Source organism: Pygocentrus nattereri, chromosome 15, assembly GCF_015220715.1.
Source record: "Pygocentrus nattereri isolate fPygNat1 chromosome 15, fPygNat1.pri, whole genome shotgun sequence".
NCBI classification, from domain to species: domain Eukaryota; kingdom Metazoa; phylum Chordata; class Actinopteri; order Characiformes; family Serrasalmidae; genus Pygocentrus; species Pygocentrus nattereri.
Window position 1 is genome coordinate 25,498,920 of NC_051225.1, and position 22,228 is coordinate 25,521,147.

The 22,228-nt window shown below is 37.8% G+C and overlaps 1 protein-coding gene across 3 annotated transcripts; it reads right to left on the reverse strand.

Moving 5' to 3' along the window:
* Window positions 1–3,924: 3,924 nt before the first annotated feature.
* ushbp1 (Usher syndrome 1C binding protein 1) lies at window positions 3,925–21,692 on the reverse strand. Of its 3 annotated transcripts, none has more exons than XM_017714314.2 (14): window positions 21,363–21,691; window positions 20,315–20,368; window positions 17,147–17,280; window positions 16,693–16,856; window positions 15,160–15,369; window positions 14,862–15,091; window positions 12,817–12,957; window positions 11,865–11,941; window positions 11,404–11,497; window positions 10,105–10,333; window positions 8,781–8,939; window positions 6,679–6,776; window positions 6,338–6,460; window positions 3,925–4,189 (listed from the first exon to the last, which is right to left on the reverse strand). In XM_017714314.2, exons 2-14 carry the CDS (start codon window positions 20,362–20,364, stop codon window positions 4,024–4,026), a joined length of 1,875 nt encoding a protein of 624 aa, XP_017569803.1. In that variant the 5' UTR covers window positions 20,365–20,368; window positions 21,363–21,691; the 3' UTR covers window positions 3,925–4,023. The 3 variants fall into 3 exon arrangements, 2 of the variants coding, with proteins under 2 accessions (XP_017569803.1, XP_017569802.1); XM_017714313.2 differs by having other exon boundaries at window positions 20,250–20,368; XR_005131507.1 differs by lacking the exon at window positions 3,925–4,189 and having other exon boundaries at window positions 6,591–6,776; window positions 20,250–20,368; window positions 21,363–21,692.
* Window positions 21,693–22,228: the final 536 nt, after the last annotated feature.

Consider the following 22,228-nt stretch of genomic DNA (forward strand, 5'->3'; position numbering starts at 1 on the left):
TCAAATAAGCAGTAATTGTGCATTTAAATGTGCAGAATTGTGTTCTCTGTAGAGGATGTGTTATCTTATTTTCATAAATGTATTACATATATATTCATAAGGCATACAACAATTTCATGATGCGATATGTATTGTGGAGCTTACACTATAATACAGTATGGTTTTGATATTATTGGCACACATGCTCATATTTCAAATATATATATTTAAATGCACATACAGCATAAATGGTTTAGCACTGAAGGTTTTTTCTTGCTTTCTAAAAATATTAAAGTGTTCCGTGCCAGTTTATGTCACAGTGTCTGAAATTCACAATGTGTATTGTATTCTGACCCCTGTATTCAAAATAAATGGAATAATAAAGCATATCATCTGTAAAAAGTAGGATTTTATGGCGTCTTCAGTAGCTGTTCATGCTTGAGTTCAGAAGAATGAAAAGTATACAAGAATCAAGTTATAATTAGTGGTGGGTGATATAACAATACATTATTTTTATAGCAGTGAATTACATTAAGATCTTCCTCTAGCCCATCACAGGTATTGTCAGTATTTCTAGACTGGCCACTTTAACATTTCATAAAAAAATAGAAATTTAGAGTTGATAGGTATGGGCATTTCAGTCAAATGGTATACAATTTTTATAATACATTATTCCAAATATTGAATAAGAAGAAGAGGCATAGGAATCTAAGGCTACCGGCTGCCAGTAAGTATTGCCAATCAGCATTTTAACACTGTTGTACTGTATTAAACCCAGACCTGGACATTTACACCAAGAAATATTTAGGATGAACAGACACATTTTACTCATCTGCTTTTACCTCAGCTGATGTTGTTGTTAGCCAACCCTCTTCATAATATACAGCTGAAAAATACTGAGTTTATGATACCAACAGTAATAAATACATGAAATGATGCTGACTAGATGCATTAGATGATTCTTTAAACAGATCTTTGCATCTTGAACAAAAATATAAATGCAACACTATTGCATGAAAAATCCTGGGTTTTTTCTAGAAATATTTCATGCTACTACAGGCAATTGGTGGTCACACCAGCTACTAATGTGTGTCTGTTTTTCTAGTGATTTTTGTTCTGAGTAAAATGTGCTGTGCTTATGTCATTTAGGATAAATGTGATTGTTCAAAACTTTTTTTCAAGGTTTAACCCTGATATTGTGTTAAAATAGAATACATCCTAATGTTATCCTGTCAGGGCAATCAGAACCAGTCATAACAACAAAATACATCAAAGGCATGTCTTAATTTAGGAGAACATGAGCCTCAGAAAGCATGAGGGCCAGAATGACCCACAACATCATGTTTGTGTACAGATTTTGTACAGACCTGCAACAATACAGATCAGTCTTGACTTCACTTCATGACCCTAAATAAGGAAAAGGTCATGGAGAAAAGCAGAGGGTAACCAGTATTTCACCCAACTCAATAGTGGAAAGAGGTCAAACTGACCCATAACATAACAGGAGGGTTAAATAATATAAAGGCATGACAGTTAAAAGAGTTTTTTTTTTCTGAAATCTTTTTAAATGAATGTAGTTGGAATTCTATCATACACTTAGAATGATATTGACTGTTATTCTTGGCTGTATGTGTAACTCTATTTGACATAATGTCTAATGACTGAGAATAATTGCTGTGTGCTGAGGATTCAACCATTGAGGATCATGATCATCAGTGCTCTACATGCAGCCAAACAGCTTGCCCAACTCTCTGATCTGCTTTATCAGACAGGGCAAGCTCAGGCTAGAGCTACAGATCAGCACACCCTCCTAACCCCTGCATTCACACGCTTCAACAACAGCGCAGGCCGTCCTTTGACCCCTGGGGGTGTGACACTCAACCTTTGCCTCAACCTCCTGACCAGCGCTCACAGCTGCAGCCGATGGCCTGAGGCTGGGGGGCCCTGAGAAAAGGTGGATTCAGTAAGAGGAGGACACAAATGGCCAAGCTGAATCCTCCAGCCTCGGCCTCTTTTGTCCTTCTTTTGTTTGGCCGGACTGAGGAGCCACAATCTTCACGGGGAGCGTGGCTTTTGCTTGGAGGAAAAAAAAATACTGGGCTGCTTACCCATGATTAGTGTTCTTCCTAGTGTTTCCTCAAAGGCTTTTTCAAATGAGCAGGATTATATGCCTCTAATAATATAGTGACAGGAGTTGAGAAAAGAGCACTCATCAGCAATTAGGCTGTCTAAACAGACTTTTAAAGGGGGCTTCACTCATTACAGCACCAGCCTAGCAAGTTTTATTAAAAAATAATTTACTTAAACTTAAATATTTAAGAGATAATTAAATGATTTTTTTCTCTAACTTGGCTGATTAGTAATCTTAAATAGTCTTGCGGATGTGGTTTCTGACACAGTATGATATTTATAAACATGGGCAAAAGTGTGTTGCATAGATTAAAAACAGAATAGTCTGACTAGTCTTAAAGCCTGAAAGTTCAAGTGGGGGGATTAGCTTTCATTACATTTTAGTCTCGTGGTTTCAGATGAAAACAGATTGACTGTATAGACCTTTATGATTCATTTGAATTAGTTCATGCCCTAGATATATACAAGGATTATATTATTATATTATACTCAAGACAGAATAGAAATAATAATAAGCAAAGTGTGTACAAAATAATAATTTATAGGGCATGTTCAATAGTTTGTTTTTAGTTTTTCATAATAATAATTTTTCCAGTAGTGTGCTAAAAACATTTAAATAAAAATGTTTATTTTAAAATAAATTTTTGTCATAAGTTTAAAAGTTTAAAAACTTTATTAAGAAGATGCTGTCCCATGCTTTCATGTCACTACTGAAACACACAGTATCTCTGGGTGGAACTATATCTTAACCACACCCCTGCATTTTAGAGTAGGAAATGAGAGTGCACTCTTACAAAGGGTGGTTCTTCAAGGGTTCTTTAGTAAAGAAAATGGTTCTATATAGACCCATGAACACTCAAAGAACCCGTTGCATGATTAAAGGGTTCATTGCATCATTAAAGGGTTCTTCAGATTGATGGAGAATGTGCTGCAGATGATTCTGTACAGAACCTTTTTGAAAGCATTTTGCAGTAGCCTGTAACAATAGAAGTGCTATAAAGAACCCCTTTCAAACTTTCAAAAAGGTTCTATGTAGAACCATATAAAACACATCAATCTGAAGAACATAAATGATGCGAAGAACCATTTAATCACGCAGAAGGTTCTCTGAGTGTTCATGGTTCTGTATAGACCCATTTTCTTTACCAAAGAACCCTTGAAGAGCCATCTCTTTTAAGTGTGAAATATTAAAAGAACCCTTTCTGGTGCTATATAGAACCCTTTTCTAAAAGGTTCTATGTAGAACCATATAAAACACACTCTCCATCAATCTGAAGAACTCTTTCTTGCTGCATAAACTATTTAGTCATGCAAAGGGTCCTTTGAGTGTTCATGGTAGTACGTTGAACCCTTGAAGAACCATCGTTTTTAAGACTGAAGGTCTGAAAATCAGTGTGTATTATTAAGAATAGTCACTACCGAAACACGTTTTCTGCAATTAAGTAAACTTTTCTGTGTTTTAATGGAAGATATGATGATTTTATGTGTGTACAACTGTTCAAAGCTGTGTTTGCTAGTCATGTACTGGCCTTTTTGAGTTTGAAATGTTCACTAAAACAGTCACTACGTAAGCATTTGGTAAAGATTAGGTAGTGTTTTACTGTTGTATTAGTGACAAAATGTTATCATTTTTTTAACAAAATAAACAGAATTAAGATATAAAGTCACTAGAACTCTGACTTGGAACCAGTCTACTAGTTTGGTAGAATGATCTATATTTGAGATAAAGTGAAAACTGTGCAAATTCGATTTTCCTAATAGAGAAACCTTTCAAAGAAACCTTTTTGCAGCGTAAAACAAGAGCCAACAACAATGTTTTTAAATGTTTTCAAATGTCCTTTTAATGTTTCATCAAACAGTTAGTGTGTACATGTGTGCTTTTGTACAAAATGTTCTTGCACACTCAGGCCACTTTCAGAGCACAGTTTCCTCCCTTTTCCACTCCAGTGCCTCCAGTGTAGCTTTGAGCTCAGCCAGTTGGGCAGCGTGACGCTCTGTCATGGCCGTCATTTGCCGCTCTAACCTCCACAGCTGCTCGTGGTGCTTCTTGCGTGCGTTCCTGTATGCACTCATGGCTTTACTGAGGAAAGAAATGCCTGAGATTAATTCAACCATCCATAATCCATTTATTTAGTGTTATGAGCTTTCAGGCGATAGAATATTCAGCAAAAAATCAGATTTACATAAATTCCTCCTTATCCCAACATGACAGCAGTTCACATAGGGTGAAAATCTTTCGGTGCCTATAAGCTACATCTTGAAACCTGAATTGTGTCTCCTTTTGTCCACTTTTATGCCAAACAGTGTCAGAATCCACACAAACAAGTCTATGTGAGATTGCTTAACAACTTGTAATGTAATGCATGTACATATGCTTCCATTTCCTGTAGCTCCAGGGCAAGACAAAAGAGTCATACATCAGAAACTACATGTGTCTTAGATAATCGATTACAAAGGGGTAAGGTGTAAATTGCGGTTATCACAGAACAGTATAGTAAATATGCCATGGGTGTGAACTATGCTGCACCTGTGGAAGTTTTTTATTGGTAAAATCAAAAGAAGTAGCATTACTGAGCAAGGGCAAAACACACAAAATATGGCATGCTTGTGCTGCTGAAAGTCACCCTGTAAACACTGAAAAAGTCTAAGGCACCAGGTTGGATTTCACAGGAATTTTGTTCCCCATCCTATGCACAGGCTCAAAAAGAAGGTCCAGCTCAATGTTTAGGTCTCCAATATTGAATCAACATTACACTAATGAAGATATGATGACAATAGTAGATGATCCACTTATATCCTCAAAAGACACATCATTTACCAAGTTTTGAAGTTCTCTTTGAAAACTTTTTCAATGTGCTTGCAGTCATCAGATTCATCCGTTGAGAGAAAGGGTCTAAAGCACAACTCATATTACAGAATGTTCATCCGCATGTTACATGCAAGGTCAAAATTTCCACTAGAGAGGTCTCCAAATCCCCAAATCTTCCATATTATAGCTTTCTTGCATGTTACAGTCTTCAAATACTTTTAAGTGGTAGAGTAACTTCAGAAAATTATTTTTTTTTACATTAAACTGGTAGTAATTTAGTTTGTTATTAAAGTGCTTGATTGTTATCTCTCATACTTCTTATTCTTCTTCCACACTTTTCTGTGATTAATACAGCCCGAGCCGCTTAACGTACAGACGCCATTCAAACTGCGTTTTGAAGGTCTTGGCGCTGTGAATTGTGCTATGTATTTTTGGAGTCGATCGGATTTGTGGTTTTTAATAAATTTCAGTTTAAAATAATGGCAGAATGTTCAGAACTTCAAATTCTAATTGACATCAATGACGTCACAGCAGGCCACTCAGTCTCACAGACACAGCCGTCACTCAGGGAATCTGCTTTAAAATCCTTAAACTTTCATCTAGAAACTCCATTTCAGTTTTAAATGGTAGAGAAACTCGTCCTTTCTGAAACCTCAAAATATCTCATCATTTTATCAATTAGCTTTAGAGTTATGAACATTTGGCACTAGGCACAGAAAACTGCCCCATTCACTCCCATGTAAATTTCTCAAAATCAGAATCTGCTTATTTCAAGATTTTCAAGATTCTGTGTTTAACTTGTCATAACTCAGACATTTCTTCTCAGTACACACAACATTACACCAAAATAATCTTCAAGGGTTCTTATCTCACACCATCTATCTGGTTAAGCGATAGACTAAACATTTACCGGGTATTGACTTTTTGTGCAGAGGGTGCAAACTGGACTCTGGCTTCTCCACTAAGAGCTGCATAATAACAGAGTGACCGTTCATTTGAATGACCCCCCCCCCCCCCCCCCACCCCAAACACACACACATAAGGAGGTGTTGTTCACCTACATAGAAACACACACAAACACACACACACTTGCAGCTCTTTTCAAGCAGTCTTGCAGTTCCTTCAGGAAATGACATCTAGTTATATCTATTATTCATATTATTAAGCTACAGACAGCAAGTTTCCACCTTAGATGTGCAGCGTGCTTTTCTCATGAAACAGTTCCAAAGTAGTTAGTTACATTTAATAGTATATTTAGTAGGCCTAACTGCATTGTATTCTGTGGCAGCTTTGCTGTAGTTTAGCTACTTCCAGTAGCTAATGACCTGAGGCTCTGCCTTTTAATTCTAAACTCTAAACCCTCAGCATCATCCAGCTTTTTAATGCTCACTCAACCTTCTAAAAACCATGATACTGTACTTGTTACAGAGAGAGAGGCGGGCAACTTCCTCCTTGCTAACTCTTCTATGGGTTGTGCAGTCTAAGAGGGCAGAGTCCAGAGAATCTCGTAAAGACGTCATTCTCCTCTTTAGTGTCTGCTCTCTGCAATATAAAACAGAAAAGAGGCTTAAATCCATCAGTATCCCACTTAATCTTTAAGGAAAATTTCAACAGCAATGACAAAAATGAGGCATTTCACCAAAATATGATGAAAACTCTTTTTAAGTCTTACAGCACTGTCTGATTTCTTGTTTTCTTTATTCAATGTAGGATTTTTGAGAATTCTTCAAATGGCTGTAGCCTCTGACTCCTTTTTTCACCTTAGCAGGGCAGCTCTGAGTTCTCTCATGATGGCGTGATTCCGCGGCCCAGGAATTTCCCCTCCGCTTTCCAGCTTGGCCCGATTCTCATCTCTCCTCTAAAACAAAGAAACAAAGACTCAGTTCCAACTGGTGTGACATTTGCCCTTTTAAGATCTAATGAACCATGAGTGCTGTAATCAAATGAGCAAATAAGCCCCTTAGACTCTTGGCACATTTTTCAATTCTAAATATTAAGGTGTATTTATTCAGCAACAACTATGATTTATTCAGTAACTACTATAAAACTGATATACAAGGTACTGTCATCACATCATTGAGGAATGGAAGTTCTTAGGACCCTGACACACCAAACTGACTGTTGGCTATACAGAGTTGGCAGTGTTGGCTTTGGTTGATCATTGGACAATTGGACAGTACCCTGTTTAACCAGTTTGGACCTTTTTTAATAGATCTCTGACATTGTGAGTCATTCTTGCCCATATAAGGAACTCTGGTTCTAGGAAGTTTTTTTCTATGCCAAAATCTTTTCACCGTTTTTGAAAATGGCATGCTGTGGTAAAGAAAAATATTCTATACTGTTGCATTTTTTCCCACATACTACACTACAGAATGATGGCATAACTTGAGATCTACTGATCTTATTTTTCACATGACTGCTTTGTTTTGAGGTTTGGTCAAAATCTAGCTGGGGAATCTGGGCTGCTTTAGCCAAGTTAAGGAATACATACTTGTTATGTTATTGTTTTATGTCTCATTAATGTCTCTGAAGCATTTCTGGGAGGGCATGCAGTTTCTGTCACTCTGGTCGAGTGAAATTGAAAGTACAGCAAGAACAGGAATCCTACATGCATAAACCTCTCAAGAAACACTGTACTTTAATCACTGCTACATGTAGTCTGTGCCCATAAAATCTAACCAAAGAATTGCCAGTTGAACAGCACTCATTGCTGCTAACAGACTCTCTTGAACAGGTTTACATGTTATATTCTCTGTAACTGGATATATTCTTGCCCTGCGATGGACTGGCGACCTGTCCAGGGTGTATCCTGCCTTTCGCCCGAAGACTGCTGGGATAGGCTCCAGCACCCCCCCGCGACCCTGACGGAGAAGCGGTTTGGAAAATGGATGAATGGATGGATGGATGGATAAATTCTGCTCTCACTGGAGTAGGTTAAGCAAGTTAGCAGAAAGCTAACCAGTTTACACTCCAATAATAAAAGTCAAACTTCAAGTTCAAGACTTCACAGAAGTAACTGAAGCATACAAAGTAAAGCATTAGCAGATTTATATGTTAAATGTTGCTATATCATGTAATGGCATTGCTTTTTGGCTTTATGCCTGCACTTGACAATGTGAGCAAAGTTAGAAAGTTAAAATGAAATGATTTTACTAGAGTAAGACATTTGTGTTGGCTATGAACAGAATCTTCTGACTACAGTGTTTCTCTCATGCAGTTTCATGTTTCTTGACAGACCAATTGCGTTGATATAAAAGCATTCAAGAATCCCAATAATAATCATTATTTACCTTTTTATGTAATCCTATATTTCTATCATGTTAAGATGTTATTAGTAATTAAAATATAGCCTGTTTACATTTAGAAGGAAGTCCTGTTCATAAGCCACTCAAAGTATTATAGGATGTAGGAGTAAGGTTGATAGGTGTTTGAGGCCAGCAGTGAGAGGTTATCCGATTGGCTGTTCATCAGTGCACGATAAGACAAACAACAGTAAGCAAAAATAGCAAACTAGCTATGGACTACTTCCACCTCCTGGTGTGGAGAGTTATTTCAAACCGTACATGCATTGTTACAGACATAGTCACTGTGGTGTGGCATATAGCTTTTCACAGAAGATGTGAAAGCAGTCTTGTATTGGCCTTTGTTGGCAGTAACTCCTTAACATCAGCTTGTGTGTCAAGGCCCTTAGAGTTTTAGAGGTTAAATTACATCTGTAGTGAATGAATAAGTAATTTCTCTTAAAACTGGTATGTACCCCAACTTCAAAAATTATTCAGGTCCGTGGGCAGCATGGGTTTGAATCATCTGGACCATGCCATGTCCTAATTCTAATTTCCCTTAGTAAAAGTTAATGGAGCACCTGCTGCTCTGCTCTCCTGTCATCCAACTCCTCTCGCAGGCTCTCTGCTATCGTAGCCCCGGCTACGTCCTGACACCTCTGGGCCATCAAAGAGAACTCCAGACAGCGTCTCTCCTTCTCCTTCAGTCTGATGAGCCCCCGCAGCTCTGACATCTCCTCCTGCCAATCAGCCCGGGGAAACCAGCCAGTTCAGACACTGTGTGTAGACTCCAGTAATACTAAGGCCTGACGGTTTTGTCAGGAGTCAGCAATTATTAAGGCTTACTGATTGATTGATTGATTGATATTAAATTACTGATTGTCAGTCGTAATTTTTCAAATACGACTATGACCGTTCTTTTTAGATTTCTTAAATTTAAATAAACAGTTGAAACTCACAAAGTCTTAAACAACACACATGAAACATGCCAACTATATATAACTTTATCTTCACAATCAGTACAGTCGTGCAAAGGTCTGTGCACCCTGGTCAAATGACATTTTGTTGATTTTCTAAGGGGAAGTTCACACATCCTCTACAGAGAACACACTTCTGTACACTCTAATGCACAGTTAATAAAATGTGGCTTGTGCTGTGTGGTATGGCACATCTCATATTTTGCGTTTTATTTTTTCAATATGTCAATAAATAGACCTTAACAATGATATTTGCAGAAAAATGCTGCATTTAACTTTGTTCCCTGTAAAGGATGGGTTAACGTATTTTCACTTAGAACATTAGGAAGATCTGTCATTTGAAGAGAAGTGTTCAAACTTTTGCATATGGGTCTAAATAACATAAACCATCAGAATGCTGGGTTTCCATTAGTGCGTGTTTTCAAAATAGCCTCATATTCTTGAATATGATTTTCTTATGGAACCTATAGAGAGATATTATCAGTGCTTTATTGGTGGGATTTCTGTTGATGCTGATAAATCTGTGGAGCTTCAATATTAGCCAGTTTTATTGGCCACATGATATATCAGAGAGACCCTATTATGTTCAGTTTTCAAGGCATAACTAAAGCAGCATGTATAAAGAGCGAGGTCACTATAGATGAGCAAGTCACTCAAATATTTTGTTGAAATATACTGAGAGAAAAATATGTTCGGGGGTATTAGGTCAACAATTTACAAGCACATTTCTAAGTTAAATGATAGATGTTAGTGAACAGAAATAAAAATGAGTGGTAATAAAATGGTCACTGTGCAAAAGTTTAGATTAGTCATAGTAAAGTAGTACTTTACTCTTCCTGTATATTTATCTCCAGTCATCAGAAATGTTAACTGACGTTCTTTTGGACCCTGAGCCAAATTTCAAAAATAGTGAATAATAATATCTCACCCTCACAGTGACCAGCTCATACAGCAGTGTGGCTTTCTCTCCTTTGGGGTTATTTGAGGAGACACTGCTGTTTCTCCTGGCTCCGGCTAGCGTGCCTGTATCAGGGCTCAGCTTCCCTTCTCCTGTCCTTGTGCGCTCTGGAATACACACTACTGCCCTGTCCTGTTTCAGCCGGGAAATTCTCTGCCGAATCATTCCAGTCTTATCTTCAAACTCCTCTGCTGACAAACTAGCAAAATAAGGTAAAGTTATGCAATTACTGAACAACACTGTAAAGCATTCCATTGTAAAATTACAGTAAATCACTGGCTACTAGTAGTTTACTGTAGTTTACTGGAAAACAGGATTACTGTGATGTAGCTGTATTCTGCTGTACACTTACAGTAATAAGCTGTAATTAAAATATGTCAACCTTGTGTATTTCTACATAAACGACTGTGAAAGTAGCTAATTATGTCAATAAAAAAAACTATCAGTGAACATGTTTTGCACTGTATGTGCATAGAATATCCAAATATGCATTTATAACATGAAAATATATACTAATTTATTTTTTCAATTTGCACAAACATGACCAAAGACAAATATCTGGCAATACCAATAAAACAATATTTTTGCTAATAGCTAATTTGCTTATAGAGTCCAGCATTTGAAAAATCCAGTGTTAAACTTCAAAATTTTTAAAACGCCAAACTTGAATCATCAGAAAAAACACCAAAAACTATTCAAATGTTTTGCTTTTTTATGCTGTATTAAATATTAAAATATGTTGATCTATTTTATACAATAAAAACAATAAATACAGTATTTTGAGCAATTACCTTTTGAAACATTTGAAGGCTGATTAAATTTATCTTATGTGCAACATATTGTATATTTTTATATTGCTATAAACATATTGTTTGTGGACTGTAATATTTAGTTTGTAACTTTGAGCATAAAATTAGGAAACAAGGAGGCTTGTAAATGTGCAGGAAGTTCTGAAGGTATAAAGAACCTCAGGGTTGTTCTTAGGACCTTTACATAAAAATGTTCTTTGCACTAATACATCTCTTTTACAAAAGCAGTTCTCTAAAGAACCCTCCACTGAAAGATTCTTTAGGGAACCCAAGAAATGCTTCTTCTATGACATCATGCAAAGACGCCCTTTTAAAGAGTGCCTGTCATCATTTCACTGAACACCTAAGAACATCCCATAGCAAAAACATCCGTGTAATGATTGATGGAATCTGACTGATTTAAGTAGTTACAGTTTTATTTATACTTATAGTGAAAATAAATAAGCAGCTGCATACAGACCTGGACTGTGTGGACTCTGCAGTGTCCACATGTTTACAGACTGACTGTTCCTGAACAGAAATCAAACACTCAGGCTTTTCTGGGGGAGATGGTGCTGCAATGAGAGATCATAGTGTGACAAGGAGACAGAGGCAAATAGACAGATTATATATATATATATATATATATATATATATATATATATATATATATATACATTTCGTTTTATTATAAGTGTGTGTGTGTGTGTGTGTGTGTGTGTGTATACATACATAGGTAGTTACATATGCATAATGCATAAAGGACACAATAGTATTACATATAGATGCTGTAGATACATGAGGTAAATAAATACATCCTGAAAAGGCAGAAAAACAAACGTGTGAGGTGTGGGAGACAAAAATGTGTTTGTGGTGTGTGTGTGTGTGTGTGTGTGTGTGTGACATGTGACATAGATAACTAATATAGAGTGTGTACAGCACCTGCCAACGCAGCACTCTGTTGTTTCCTGGCTTCATACAGGGACAATAGATCACTATAGGCCTCTTCACACTCTTCACTGTCAGTCAACAAGTCAGAGTTAGTCTATCTCTCTCTCTCTCTCTCTCTCTCACACACACTTTGGCCATACCTGCTCAGAGACCTTTCACACTGTTACAGTTGAGCCAAGACATAAGAAAGACAATTCAGGTCAATGTAAGTTTCAAGAAACTGTTGCAAATAAAATCTAACAAAGAGAACCTGCACATCTTCATTCAAAAGTTTGGAATAACGTATTTATTTTTCTCACTGTTCAACATAATGTTCAAAACTCATATGTATATTCTGATATGCGATAATAACTTATTATATTCTTATAATTTTATAATAAAATATTTTATGTCATGACAGAAATCTCCAAAATGGTAACTTTACAAGAGAAGGAAAAACTTTAACTTTATTTTTGATCATTTCTATTGGTCAAAATAAAATTTTAATAGATTTTCAAATTCTGTAACAAAATAACAATCATTAAAAGTGAAGATAGAAAGTTTTGTTCCCAAGAGCACTGATTTAAATATAATAAATTAAACAACAAAAGTTATATTTAAATTATTCAATCTTTCAAGAATAAACAACCAGTTATTGAATGCTAAATAATACACTTTTTTATGTTTATAGTAATTTTCTTAAGCTATTTGCCTCTAGATTTGATCACCACTTTTGAAATATGTGGCATTCTATTAATTTTAATATAACATCAGTCTAGATACTGTACAGAAAAAGGTTTGTCTAATTAATTAAACATGAAGGTGGGATGATACACAGGCCTATCAAGTTTGAATCATTTAATTGTTTAGTTTTCATTAAGGAACACTGATTCCAAACTTTTGAACAGCAGTTTAACTCTCTAGTGGTACACATACTATTGAAGCAGAGAACACAGCAACGCACCAGTAAGCCAGGGCCATATTCAGCGCGGAGCAGTCGGCCTCATGGCGGCTGAGAGCCATGCTGACCTGCTCCTGCTCGCTCTTCCGTCTGTCCAGAGCTGCCGTGAGACGCTCGTTCCTTGCTTTCAGCCTCTCCAGGCACCTGTGCACAACACTGTCTGTGACAACAGACTCCATACTGCACTCAGTGAAGAGAAATGTTCATGGAGAAGAGATTTTGGTGGGTTTCTGCCAGTGAGACACAGTTCCTTACAAAAGTATTCATTCTCTTTGGAAGTACTGAAGTAGACATTATTTGGTGATTAGTCAAATTACCATATAAAAGCAATTTATAACAGCAAAGATTCAATGCAACTTCATATACATGAAATTTGAAACTACGAAAATGCATACGTGCATTCTGCTGGTGTGGGTTTCCTCTCTTTCAGTGATGCACACAAAAGTGATTTGAGAAAAATCATTAGACTGCTGTACACGGCTTTATAATTGTGACGATTGGCCCCTCCCAGTCCTGTCCATGTGTTTGTGTTGTGTTTTGGTCTAGTCCATGTGCTTTTTGCTTTGGTTCCCAGTCCGGCCCCTTGTTTTGTGACTCCGCCCCTGATTGTTCCGACCTGTGTTTCAACCTGTTTCCTGTTTTCCCTTTGTTCCCTTTGCTCTGTTGTATTTCAGCCCTGTGTTTTCCCCTGTTGTAACGAGGAGCGAGGAAGCGGACACATACGCTGAGATAAGTGACTTTTATTGAGGGCAAATCCAGGATCGTGGTCATGACAGTCCAGGTTCAAAGATCCAACATGGATCGAATGGGGGACAGACATGACGAATTACGACCACTAAACATAAATCCAAACACTTCTAACATAACATTCAAGCAAATCAAACAACAATTCAAACATATCCAACAAAGACCAGCAAACACAAGGGGCAAAAACAGAGCTTAAATACAAAACAAGGATAAGGAGGGACGGGTGGAAAACAGGTGGAACTAATCAGGGGCGGAGTCAACAAAACAAGGGGGCAGGACTGAAAACCAAAACAAAGAAGCACATGGACAGGACTGGGAAGTAAAACACAACATGAACACATGGACAGGACAGGGAGGGGCCAATCATGACACCTGTGTGGTGCAGGTCTTTGTTGTCTCTATGACCCTGGACTGTATCGACTATGACCCTGGATTTGCCCATAATAAATTTTGCTTTTCTCCACACTTGCGTCCGCCTCATCTTCGCAGGATACCCTGTTTATCATTCTAATTGCACAGGCATCACTAAGATGATTATGAAGAATATACATTTTAACTGATTATTTTTTTTATTAGAGTACTTGTGATAGAGTATTATAAATCTTTTCCTGATCACAAATCTTTTTATCTACTGTAGAGGAGAAGAAAAAAAACTTTCTTGACTTTGAATGGAGGTTAATAGAACAAGATTCTGTACAGTCATTAAATGATAAATAATTACTGAAAGTACTGAAATTATCTATATAATTATATATAATATTTCATATATTTGCCTCTAGATTTGATCACCACTTTTATAGTATGGTGCACTCGTAAATATTGTATTATAACATCAAGCTAGATCATTTTCTTCATCATTCATCACTCTGGACACATTCAGGTGAGTAAACATTTGTCTAATCATTTAATAATTTGAAACTAGTACGATGCTTAGGCCTATCATGTTTGAATTCGTTTAAACTTTTCTCTGTACCTAGTTGCTTTTGGATTTCTGAAAACATTGCTTTTTCAATCGGCATTTTGAAAGTGTAACATTACTTTTTCGAACCAAAATGAGTTATTTTTTTATATGTATTTTAAATAATAACCTTTTATCTGTGGCCACATTTTCTTCTCAAGAAAATCACTCTTTAAAATATTTGCAGAAAAACATTTGGCTTTAAAATGACTTCAGAATAAAAACACTGATCGTAAAAATATGTTTAGAATCCATCCATTTGTAATCCATCCATTTAGAGTGGTGATAACTTTTAGGGGGATTGAATACTTTTGTAAGGCACTGTATCAGGCCTGTGCCTCACCTCTGGAGCCGCTCAGTGTCCGTCTCCAGCATGGAGCTGGAGGGATGGGCTCGAGGGGGCAGAGATGGGGAGGCTGGAGGTGAGACAGGCAGCCTGCGTGACAGCAGGGGAGACCCAGGAAATGCAGGAGAGGACCAGCAGGGGCTTGGGGTCCTACTAGAGGACAAGGATGGACTCCTGGGTGGGGAAGGACTTGCCCAAATCAACCATTTTCTTTTGAGCTCCTCCAGCTGTTGACAAAAGACATATTTATGGTGAACATAGTCAATGGACATTTCTTACTTAAGTGTCTTTTTACCTTTTCTCGAAGCTTTTTCTTCTCTTCCTCCATCTCCAGAATGGCCCCCTCTGCACTCTTCAGTTCATCCTGACGACTCTGTATGTTGGCAATGAGGTCTCGGTTGAATTTATCCAGCGAGAGCACGTCTTTTTGATAGCGCTGACGCTCTTCAGAAGGTAATGCAGATGTGTAAGAGATTCCAAGCTCCCTTTCCATTTCCTCCAACACCTGAAGCAGAGTTTAAAACACTTAGGATTACTAGCTCAGTTGGTGGAAGATCATTTTCTTACCTCCATTACTCTGAAATAGCATTCCAGAAAATATTAGCAATGCAAGGCTAATGGGTATTTTTAAATCCTATTTAAAATGAATCAGTTTAGGCTACCATAGGCCTAGAACAGGGGTTGACAGAGAAGAGCCATTTTGTCCTTTCAACAAAAATCAAACATTTTATGTCCATTTGAAGTAATGCTTTACTGTCTTGGCTGGAAACATGTCTCAGTATGTGATAATGTCCTAGTAAAGGCCTGAAAAATATGTAACATAAAAGACAGTGCAGAAGTACTTTAAGCTTTATGCCAGTTATAGCTGCTTTTCTCACATCTCCAGCAGGAAACTGTTCTGCAAAAGTTTAATAGTTTTTTGGAAAATGTCTTTTAACGTTTGACTTTTTATGAGGCTGAAGTCACTTCTCATTCGAAAGCTGGGTGATTATAAATAAAATTGAGTCCATTTGTTTCTAAACCATTGATGTTCGTCTTAAATCTTTCTATTTGTCTTATTGTTATCTACCAGCTAGCAGTCCGTGCTAACCTTCAGGGTTAAAGGATGAATTAGCAGTTCTACATTAACTCCAGTGTTTAAGACCATTTATTGTTAAAACTGTGTTTTAATCAGCAGAGCTTTTTTTGTGTAAAGGAGGATTATTTTATTTTTACCTACAAATCTAAAAACCTAAAAAAAAACTTGCTCATTTTTTCATGTTTGTTGTTCTCATTTAGAACATGATTCTTAAACTAAAAACCTCAAGAGTGCTTAACTTAAAAACAAAACAATAGTTTAGTTAAAAATCTAATGTACACCACTATCCCAAATGTAGCTGATCAGCTGAGATTTAGTATTTGAAATTTGCTTAACTAGTTTAAAACTGAAGCTATAGGACTAAAGTAGCTAACAACTAACAGGAGCTTTTAACCACCATATTAGCATTGAACAAACTGCATTGTTTACTAATCTCAGATAGACTTTCTTATGGGGTTTATGGCACTGTTTAAGATACTGAAAGTGCAAAACTAAACAAGTTCAGATGCCAAATAGGCTACAAGAGGAAAAATGGTTAAATATCATTTTTCACTGAACTACTCCTTTAATATGGCAAATTATGAACAGAGGCTTTTTGGGTCATTATTATGACTGACATCATACTAATTAGCGACTACTATTTTTTTTTTCATTATTACCAATGTTAGAATTATTCCCTTAAGGAAAGTAATAGGCAGCAGTTCTTTTAGGGCTGATGTATTTCATCCTGAGTGCAGGATGGAAGCTTACTTCTGTGGCCTGAACCCAGCTCTCACGTGCTGCAGTAATATGCTCTGCCTGGGTTTTTCCATCATCATGAACATAGGGCTCGACCAGCGTTCTCCCCCTGCTGGCCGAAGACTCTAGACTGGACAGAACTTGCTGGAGCCTTGCCCATAGCTCTTCACTGCCACCTATACTTGTACAAGTGCAGTTTAAAGCATATGTAATTAGTTAATAAATAGTATTACTAAATTCAATGGATGTGTAAATATTTTAGGATTTGATTAAGTGAATAACAAGATCTGACTTCTGAAAATGTGCAAGACATTAATAAGTTTCATATGCAGGTATAATAATCCTTAAAACTATGCATAGGAATGTCAGTCAGGACATGATTTAAAGTGTACCCTGCCCTTTCTAATGTACAGTTTAGTGTCATTGATGCTGAGACTTAAATGAAACATGCCTTCACATAACTGACCTTGCTTGGCTACTGACTCCACAGATGCTGTGCCAGTGTCCACCACTGGGCTCGGCTGTGGTGCTGGTGGACTGGAGCTCAAACTTGAAACAGCCGTGCAGGCCTGGCCCTGTGACTCACAATTTTTTGGTTCCCTGGTGGAGAGAAATTTTCAGTTTTAGGTCTTCAGACACACAGTCTCGAAAAAAGAACCCTAGTTCTTGGGTTCTTTAGCTGAATGAATGGTCCCTTTAACTCGTATAAAATGTTCACATTGTGCAGAATTTCAAAAAGCTTAAAAAGGTTCTTCACACTCACAATCTTGTTTACAAGAACAGTTCTTTAAAATACATTCTCTGTTTTTTGGGGAATCAATATTTACTTTTTTCTTTGGCATCACTCCCAATAGCAACTTTTTCAACTTAGGCTTAGATGTGAAGCTCTTCATAGAACTAGATTGTAACTCACTTACTCACATTTAGCAAGCAAAAGATTCACCAGAAGGGAGTGCAAAATACAGTCCAATAAATTTTGATGCTTCATAAATTTTGATGTGCTGTTTCTCATCAATAACACTACAGTAATGTACAAACGTCAGAGACCATCCTTCGTCTATTTAATTTCCAGGCAAAACAGCCACTAAGTATAACCCCAATTCCAATGAAGTTGGGACGTTGTGTAAAACATAAATAAAAACAGAATACGATGATTTACAAATCTTTCTCAACCTATATTCAATTGAATAGACTACAAAGACAAGATATTTAATGTTCAAATGGATAAACTTTGTTTTTTGCAAATATTCACTAATTTTGAATTTGATGCCTGCAACACATGCCAAAGAAGTTGGGACAGGGGTAACAAAAGACTGGGAAAGTTGAGGAATGCTCAAAAAACACCTTTCCTTTAAACAACACCCAATAAGCGTTTGGGAACAGAGGACACTAATTGTTGAAGCTTTGTAGGTGGAATTTTTTCCCATTCTTGCTTGATGTATAACTTCAGTTTCTCAACAGTCCAGGGTCTCCGTCGTCGTATTTTGTGCTTCATAATGCACCACACATTTTCAATGGGAGACAGGTCTGGACTGCAGGCAGGCCAATCTAGTACCCGCACTCTTTTACTATGAAGCCATGCTGTTGTAACACGTGCAGAATGTGGCTTGGCATTGTCTTGCTGAAATAAGCAGGGACGTCCCTGAAAAAGATGTTGCTTGGATAGCAGCATATGTTGCTCCAAAACCTGTATGTACCTTTCAGAATTAATGGTGCTTTCACAGATGTGCAAGTTACCCATGCCATGGGCACTAACACACCCCCACACCATCAGAGATGCTGGCTTTGATGGCGCTGATAGCAATCCAGACAGTCCTTTTCCTCTTTGGCCTGGAGGACACGACCATGATTTCCAAAAACAATTTGAAATGTGGGCTCTTTCCACTTTGCGTCAGTCCATCTCAGATGAGCTTGGGCCCAGAGAAGCCGGCGGCGTTTCTGGTTGGTATGGATATACGGCTTTCGCTTTGCATGGCAGAGTTTTAACTTGCACTTGTAGATTGAGTGATGAACTGTGTTCACTGACAGTGGTTTTCTGAAGTGTTCCTGAGCCCATGTGGTAATATCTGTTACAGAATGATGTCGGTTTCAGTGCCGCCTGAGAGATCGAAGGTCACGGGCATTCAGTGTTGGTTTTCTGCCTTGTCGCTTACTTGCAGAGATTTCTTCAGATTCTCTTAATCTTTTGATGATATTATGGACTGTAGATGATGAAATCTCTAAATTCCTTGCAACCTTGTAAGGTTCCCTGTAACCTGTTCACCTGGGGAATGTTCCAAACAGGTGTTTTTTGAGCATTCCTCAACTTTCCCAGTCTTTTGTTGACCCTGTCCCAACTTCTTTGGAACGTGTTGCATCAAATTAAATCAGCATCAAATTTAAAATGAGTAAATATTTGCAAAAAACAATAAAGTTGTCTGCATGGGTTTCCTCCGGGTTCTCCGGTTTCCTCCCACAGTCCAAAGACATGCAGTCAGGCCAATTGGACATGTTACATTGCCCCTAGGTGTGAGTGTGTGAGTGATTGTGTATGTCTGTCTGTCTGTCTGCCCTGCGATGGACTGGCGACCTGTCCAGGGTGTATCCTGCCTTCCGCCCGATTACCGCTAGGATAGGCTCCAGCACCCCCCCGCGACCCTGACGGAGAAGCGGCTTAGAAAATGTGTGTGTGTGCATTTGAACTTTAAATATCTTGTCTTTGTAATGTATTCAATTGAATATAGGTTCAAAAGGATTTGCAAATCATCATAATCTGGTTTTATTTATGTTTTACACAATGTCCCAACTTCATTGGAATTGGGGTTGTACAAGTCATTTCCAGCAGATGTTTCTGAGGACATCAGATAATCAATGTACATGCAGGAGCTGAAAAAAAGGATTGGGATTCCTAAAAACTGTGCAAGAACTGAAAACCCAAACTTTTACTATAAGATAAACAGGTTAGCACCAGTACAGGCACCAGAACATAACTGCTACTTCATTTAAGGTGGTAAATGAGATGGTAAATGAGAATAAGAAACTTCAGCTTCAGGGAATCTATCCAGTGTACCAGTCTCAGATACAATTTTTCTCCATCCTTTCACTGTGAGAAGACAACTCAAAGCCATGGGTCTGAAAGGATGTGTAGCTGCCAAGAAGCTGTATCTGAGAAAAGGAAATTTGCAATTCAAACAAAGAAGCTGCTAGTGTTCTCAGAACAGTGGACTGACCACCCCAGAGACCAGACCTCAACATCACTGAATGTGTTTACCATGCAGAAAATGCAACCAACTTCGAAGCCTGAACTTAGAGGTGTAGGAAATATTCCTGCTGATTTCTTTGAAAAACTGAAAGCTAGTTTCTTGAAAGAAAGCTGTCATAAAAAGAACAAACAGACAAACTCAATACTGAAAATGTGACATCTGTTGGCTTCTGTGTAATTCTCTGTGAAATATATGCTTTCTGCTTTTTTCTAGTCCTGAAAATGAATCACTTAATACTTAATGGCCATCTTGACTGAACATTAACACTGCATGTACCCTTGTTAAGAGTGTAATCTATGCAAAATCTACCATTCATTGTGTGATTACCGTGGTATTTGCAGGGCGCCCATCTTCACATTGAGCTCAGCTATAATTCGGAGTAAAGTGCTCACCTCTGCCTCGCACTGGGCCAGCTCTGAGTCAGCAGACGCCAGTGTGTCATTCTTCTGTGGGACGAAACTCAACACTTTAAATACATACTTATTATTAGGTACACCTATCTAGTACTTACACTCAAAGGCCATTTTATTCAAAAACAACTACCATATAGGTGGACCTCTTAGGTTTCCTGACTGTGGCCCATCTGTTGCTGCTAGCCCGTCCACCTATGGAAAGTGACCGCCGCTCAGATGGCAACAGATTGACTACAGTTTGTAACTGTAACCTACAAAATGCACTTATATGGTGGAAGCTTGTGGTAAAATGGCTTGTTTTGTAAGTCATGTACAAAACTTTAGGTTTTCAATTTTGACAGTCTGTATATATACAGCACAGTGTCTAGGAAAACAAGCCATAGACAGGTCACATGTGGTTGTACAGATTGTTCAGCAGCCTGTTCTTTTGAGCAGAGGAAACGCAGGAAACAGACACATCCTGCTTCCTGCTTCTGTAGCCACAAATTTAACTTGAGAAAAAGCTGAATTCTTAACATTCACTTTATTACTTTAGAATCCTATAAACATGTGTTTAACTTTGGTTTAATCACATAAGCTTCAACTGAAGCCTCATCACTCAGTGAATAATGTTATGTCTTATTTTTAGTATGACGTCTCCAGTGACTTTAGTTATGTGTTATACAGGCCCCATGCAGTTTAAAGGTTTCACTTCTAAATAACGAGCTCTGTCAGTGCCAAGTTTCTCATCGATATAAGGTGACCACTGCACAGCAAGTGGAAAAAAAACACCACGAAATCATACAGTGCAATCACACACCACAGTAACAGTTCTGATATGAATGTATGAAAGAGCTTTATGACTAACATTCAGCTTCATGCTGTGGTTTCTAAGCTCCTACATGTAGCCTTGACTTCTATGAAATCTCTTGCTTTTACCAGCTTCATTGTAAATAAAAAGAGGTTAAAAATAGACGGTTGGGAGCCCTGAGTAATACAATTTACATCAGTCACCCAAAGGTCGGCACGCAAAGCGGCAAAGACTCACCTCTGTCATCGTGCTGATCTCTCGTCAGCTTTAACCCTATCTCCTTGCTTGGGAACACAGATGTAGAGCCTCAGGCTTGTGAACAGGGGCTGCTGTCCTTTTGCTCTGTGTGATTATAGCCTTGAGTAGTTCCACACTGTGCCTGTCTCTTGGCATGCACTGCTGTCAGACCAACCCACCTCTTTGCTAGCCAGTTGCAGCTTTGAGCTTTGAAATAAATCCACAGAGGTTCACGTTCCCCTCACATTGTGATAAAGACATCTGGTATCTTGCTAAGGGAAGCCATGATCACAACCTCCACCCATGCTCTTGTGAGATCTTTTCCTGTTTTGCTTTAGGCTTGTCTCTGTTGAAGGTGGGATCGAAAAGGCGGTGGGAAAAGCTGAAAAAAAGACTGAGAAAAATTCAAGTTTGAAGTTTTGTAGTGTACAGATTTAGATATAGCAGCATGGCACAACCTTCAGACTGAGGTAACCTAAACAAAGGGCCTAATTCTAGGCATTCTTTCAAAGCGAGGCCTGTTTTTGGTTCATTTTCATGAACATTTTTAGGTTACAGCTTAGAAACACTTATCTAAAATATTCTAAAATATGGCTAATCACTTTTCTAAAATATGACCAGTTATGTATGTAAAATACATAAACATCCACATTAAACAGGTACTGGAGAAGTGAGACGTCCTTTTCTCTTAAAGGTATAATTACTCCTTGCACACGACAGATAGACCATACTCAAAAACAAGTGAGAAGAAGAAACACTGACGTAATTTTGATCTTTAAGTGTTTCATACATAAAAACCAATTTACGAATTCTGCTCATCAATTATGCTGAAATCTGTGCAATTAACAACACAAACACACCAAAAT

What these genes read in the sequence shown, in the direction of transcription:
- ushbp1 (XM_017714313.2), bottom strand. An exon ending in GGAGTCAGTAGCCAAGCAAG is followed by an intron (nt 16,857 to 17,146) that starts GTCAGTTATGTG and finishes GTACAAGTATAG; the next exon opens with GTGGCAGTGAAGAGCTATGG. An exon ending in AGAAAAAGCTTCGAGAAAAG is followed by an intron (nt 15,092 to 15,159) that starts GTAAAAAGACAC and finishes TTTTGTCAACAG; the next exon opens with CTGGAGGAGCTCAAAAGAAA.